Raw genomic sequence first — 4,734 nt, forward strand, 5'->3', positions numbered from 1 at the left:
TTTATATTGATCTCCATTTTTAAATTCAAATACGGAATCTTAAGAATATTTAAAACACGTTCGATTTTCTAATATTTGTTAATTGATAATAATCGTTATTATTACAGTCCAATCCATTTATATGTTTTTACAAAGTGAGTATATAACAATGATATGGCTTATATATCAAATAGCTGTTGTTATTCTTTGGGTGGAATCTTGTCATCGCACGCAAGAAGAGGTACACAATAATATTATCCATATACATTTAGCTTATGATGATGTCAATATTTACTGGGTTATAGAGTTTTGTACGAGCTCGTTTGGGTAGGTTACCAAAGCCCCCCACCTCTCATCATATATTTTACCCTAAAGCAGCATTCGTGTACATGGTGTTATGTTCCGGTTTATAGGGTGACTGAGCTAGTATAACTACATGCACAGGGGACATAACAAATTACTTGCCAAGATTTGATATTGTTAAAATTTTTGACGACGTCCAGTGTGTATAGATGACCCATTTGCTGGCAATCAAAGTATATAATATAAATTTAAACTTTTATATAACATTAATAATGTATTCAAACATTTTTAGTATATGAGGGCTTTATTAGTTTCAGACAATTTTGAATACCGTAAGCAGACTAATGTGCACGCCGACTCGGATGAAACTGCCCGCGCTGTTTGATTTCTATGAATTCCAAATGCCAAAGTTTTGTCCTCTCGGTGTGTTCGACTTCACGAGATCGATTACAATTGCGGTAAATTGATTTGATTTTTTGAATAACGAACTTTAGTTTATAATGGAGTCACTGGGTCGGACTATTCCAAGTGTGTTATTGTATAAGGTAAGGAGGAGCTCCTAAAACTTTACCTCAATACAAAAAGACATTGTCAAAGTAGTTATCTGTGCACCGCACGAGCTGTGGGGTGACCGTGTGAGCCGGAATCTGGAATGCGTACGGCGACGCATTCAAAATTTATTCAATTTTTTAAGTCCGTGTCGTCGTTTCGTGGAAGATTGGTAATCTAGGGTTAAAGGTAATTAATCTTTTAGTTATAACCAGGGTAAGGTGACCTCCGTGATTTGTTTTAATCGTCGATGTAATTTAAGGATTCATACACTTAAATGGGATCCAGTGCTCTTGTAAAAAAGGGGTCTTTTTCAGGCATTTGGTGTCATGACAACTTTTTTGGTCATCATTAAACAATTTAACATAAAAGATAAAATATATTCAAAAGATTACAAAGATTAAGAGATGATTTTAGAAACAAAAATTCCGCTGAGTTTATTTCGCCGGTTCTCCTCAGTGGTTAGGTGTGTTATCCCGAACCACTACTATACCATACTACTGTGGAAGAGCTTAACGGAGAAGAAGGAACTATCGTGTTGATCATGTATAATATATATATAATTATTTCTCTACTGTAATATTGCTTTTGTCAGATATTTTTTTGAATTTTGAATTTTATGAAGAATATATTTTTGGCTTTTATATTGTTATCATTAATACTGTGCGTGCTATTGTTTCGTTTCATTAGTGATTTTATTTGTGTTATTTATTAAAATAATAGCCAGGCATTAACTTTATTAAAGTTGTTGGATGTTTTTTTTTGATAGTTTAGTTGTTACATTTACTTTCAGACGTACACACATAAATTTTAAAAGGGTTTTTTAAAAATCAAATTCCGAATAGTTGTTATTTTACTTATTCATCATTATATCATACTCATTATCACATTTACGCATTATCAACAATCCAACTAGTATAAGAAGGTACGTTAACATAGACACCGGGATACTTCGGATGGGCACATTGATGTCCCCAAGAGGTAACTCCAATTATGACGCCTTGGTGGAGAAGAGGTCCTCCTGAGTCACCTTGGCAGGCGTCTTTGCCACCAACGCCCAAAATGCCAGCGCATACCATTTCTGATGTTACATTGGGAACTTCAAGTTCGCCAAGCAAAGACTGCAGTTCGGCGTAATTTTCTCTGCAGATATCATGGTTCACTTTTTTTATATCGACTTGTTGAAGGATGTCTGATGGTTCACCACCGTACTGCGAAAGAAATATTGTGTGGTGTATTAATATATTTTAGGATCCAATAAATGTTCAGACCGAGTAAATCTGCCATCGATTTAATATTACGAGTATATCATCATTAAATAGCTTTAAAATTATATAAAAACATAGTACGTTTATATTGCTCAAACTGATGACGAATACGCTGTAAGAAATTACTTAACAATTCTATAATAGTATAATCGTATAAGGTATAAGTATGCGGTGATCTAACTTGGTCAGTGTATATGAGTGATAGTGACTTTTACGATCGTACTACCATTTATTTGAATTATTTCCGCCAATTTTAAGGGTATGTTACAATGAACACAACTTAGTGGTCTGTACACATAAAAAAATAATAGGAATTTTATGTTTTAAAAACTACTTGTGTATAAAAATAAATAGATTACGTCTATACCTCGAGTACGCTCCATCCGGTAGCGGTGACGGTAGAGTTATCTGGGACGATGTAGTTGGGTCCAGCGATTGGGGCTAGAGCAACGCGGTTGGAGAGTACAGTACAGTACAATGTCGTGGTATAGATCAGGCCACGCGTAACCAGGATGCTTAACCCAATTTTCGACTCTGTATCGTTGACCGCCAAACCGACTGAGTGATGAGCCAAGTCGCACTCGGAAATGATTTGTAGAAAGAACGTCGTTGCTGTAAAATAAAATATTTGTTGTAACATTTGATAACCCATTCAATTGAAACTTTTTGGATTTGAATCATATCAATATATTTAGGACAACCGATCTGATATCTTTTGTGACGATCGTTAACACAGCTACAAAATACAACAATTTTGTCAGTCGCGTTTAAAAGTTTTCCAACGAGAGTTTATAGTTAGCAAGGATGTTTAATAGGAGAAATAAGTCTGAATGTTATTCAAATATTTAAAGTATTAATGCCGTATTTGATTAATATTTGAAATAAAAATTTCTATATGTTCAAAACAAAACCTTATTACGTTATAACGTAGAGTAGGAAATAATGGGATTCAAGAAGGACTTATGTAATATAATCTTTTGCTCATGATATACTTTTCATAATAAATGAATGAAGCGTATGTATATTTCCAGCATAATTGTCCATAATTGCGTTTACTAGGTAATTAAAACAGCTATATGGCATAGAAAAATTTACATTCTGACTTATAGGAAACAGTGGGCTGCGGTAAGGACAGCCCTGGTAGTTATTAAAGATCCACCGCAGAAGGGTTGAAAACGAATTTGAATGTAGTCTTCGTTAGATACTAAAATAACAGCCATAAAAGGGTAGTCTTCTATGTTAGCATCAGATCCTCCAACAATGCGCGTTTCGAGTGTGCCTGTAGCTGATTCTTCGACGATACTTGGAGCTAGTGCGTTTGGTGCCGCTGTAAAACAAAACATGAGTATGGTGTTAGTAATGCGATATCAATAATTTACTAAAATAATATTCCACTAGTTAGATTTTCTGATTGTTCTCATATCATAAAGCAATATAATATCATAATAATATCAACTTGGTCTACCATAAAGAATTTTGTAGTACTCCCTTAGTAGGATTCTTGATCTAATTTACCACTTTAGTTCCAGGCTATTTTGAACACGGTTAGCAAACTAATGTGCACGCCGTCTCGAGTGAAACTACCAGTTCTGTTTAATTTCTATGAGTTCCAAATGCCTAAGTTCCGACCTCACGGTGAATGCGATTTCACGAGATCGTTTACGGCTGCGGTAAGATTAGAAATAAGGACCACATGTTCTGAATCGTCGTTTTTTACATTTGCTTAGTTTATAGTTTTTGTGCTGATTATACGAACCATTGCGGGTGAATTTACATAAAAATTATTAACATGAAGTCCTTAAATATATGCAAATATGAATTAAAAATACTTATTGTATATATATTGACTTCGTGAAATATTGGCAGGAATACAGCACCATTCGTTGTATCGCAATTCCGATCCTCTGATCCGGTTAAATGAAGTTTTTTGCAGTATTACTCTAAGGGCCAAGCTAACAGCAAATGGGACAAAATATTAATTTAACATAAGGCATATTTGTATCGTTTTATCGCCTTAGCTTTTGCCGCAGCGGTGCCGACTCTTAACATTGTTTCTTGGATATGAAACGGGGCCAGCGTTTCAATGCATATACAAGGGCTAAATATTGCCCTACTTATTATCAATGCTATTACTTTATCCGGATTTTCATTACCAATTATAATTTCACTATTAGAGCCTATTTAGATAAAGTACGACACAACTTAGATGTAGCATCGTCAAAATTCGTAAAAACGATCACATCCGAATTAAGTAGGCCATCCTAAATTATCTATAAATATATTTATTTCTTATGTGAATACGTTCTTTACACAAACGTAATAACTTCATATGGCCTTTGAACTGACGTGAGAATCTATAGCGATGAATAGCTTCGAAAGTTGTGTCGTACTTTACCTATTAGAGCTCAGTGTCTCGAGCTCTTGTAACTGATCCCTACCTAAAGTATTAATATATAATTTTACGTTTTTATTTTAAATTGCGTTTTGGCTCGTGATTTCGTCTAGATGGTTTGGACCCAATATACGTTATGTATGCGTAATAACCGTGTTCTTTTAGAGCGTCAGAGATCACATGCTCAATCGACTATAGCGGAGTCAAATAAAACTAGGTTAATCATTTAAATACGTGTTATAA

The 4,734-nt window shown here is 34.4% G+C and overlaps 1 protein-coding gene across 1 annotated transcript; it reads right to left on the reverse strand.

Annotated features, from left to right (window-relative positions):
* Positions 1 to 1,721: 1,721 nt before the first annotated feature.
* On the reverse strand, positions 1,722 to 2,739 carry LOC124533048 (trypsin, alkaline C-like). The gene is made up of 2 exons (XM_047108218.1): positions 2,467 to 2,739; positions 1,722 to 2,042 (listed from the first exon to the last, which is right to left on the reverse strand). Exons 1-2 carry the CDS (start codon positions 2,737 to 2,739, stop codon positions 1,722 to 1,724), a joined length of 594 nt encoding a protein of 197 aa, XP_046964174.1.
* Positions 2,740 to 4,734: the final 1,995 nt, after the last annotated feature.

This window comes from Vanessa cardui, chromosome 10 (genome assembly GCF_905220365.1).
Source record: "Vanessa cardui chromosome 10, ilVanCard2.1, whole genome shotgun sequence".
NCBI lineage: Eukaryota > Metazoa > Arthropoda > Insecta > Lepidoptera > Nymphalidae > Vanessa > Vanessa cardui.

What these genes read in the sequence shown, in the direction of transcription:
- LOC124533048 (XM_047108218.1), bottom strand. Translation starts at nt 2,739, where the DNA reads ATGTTACAACAAATATTTTATTTTACAGCAACGACGTTCTTTCTACAA. An exon ending in CCGGATGGAGCGTACTCGAG is followed by an intron (nt 2,043 to 2,466) that starts GTATAGACGTAA and finishes TTTCTTTCGCAG; the next exon opens with TACGGTGGTGAACCATCAGA.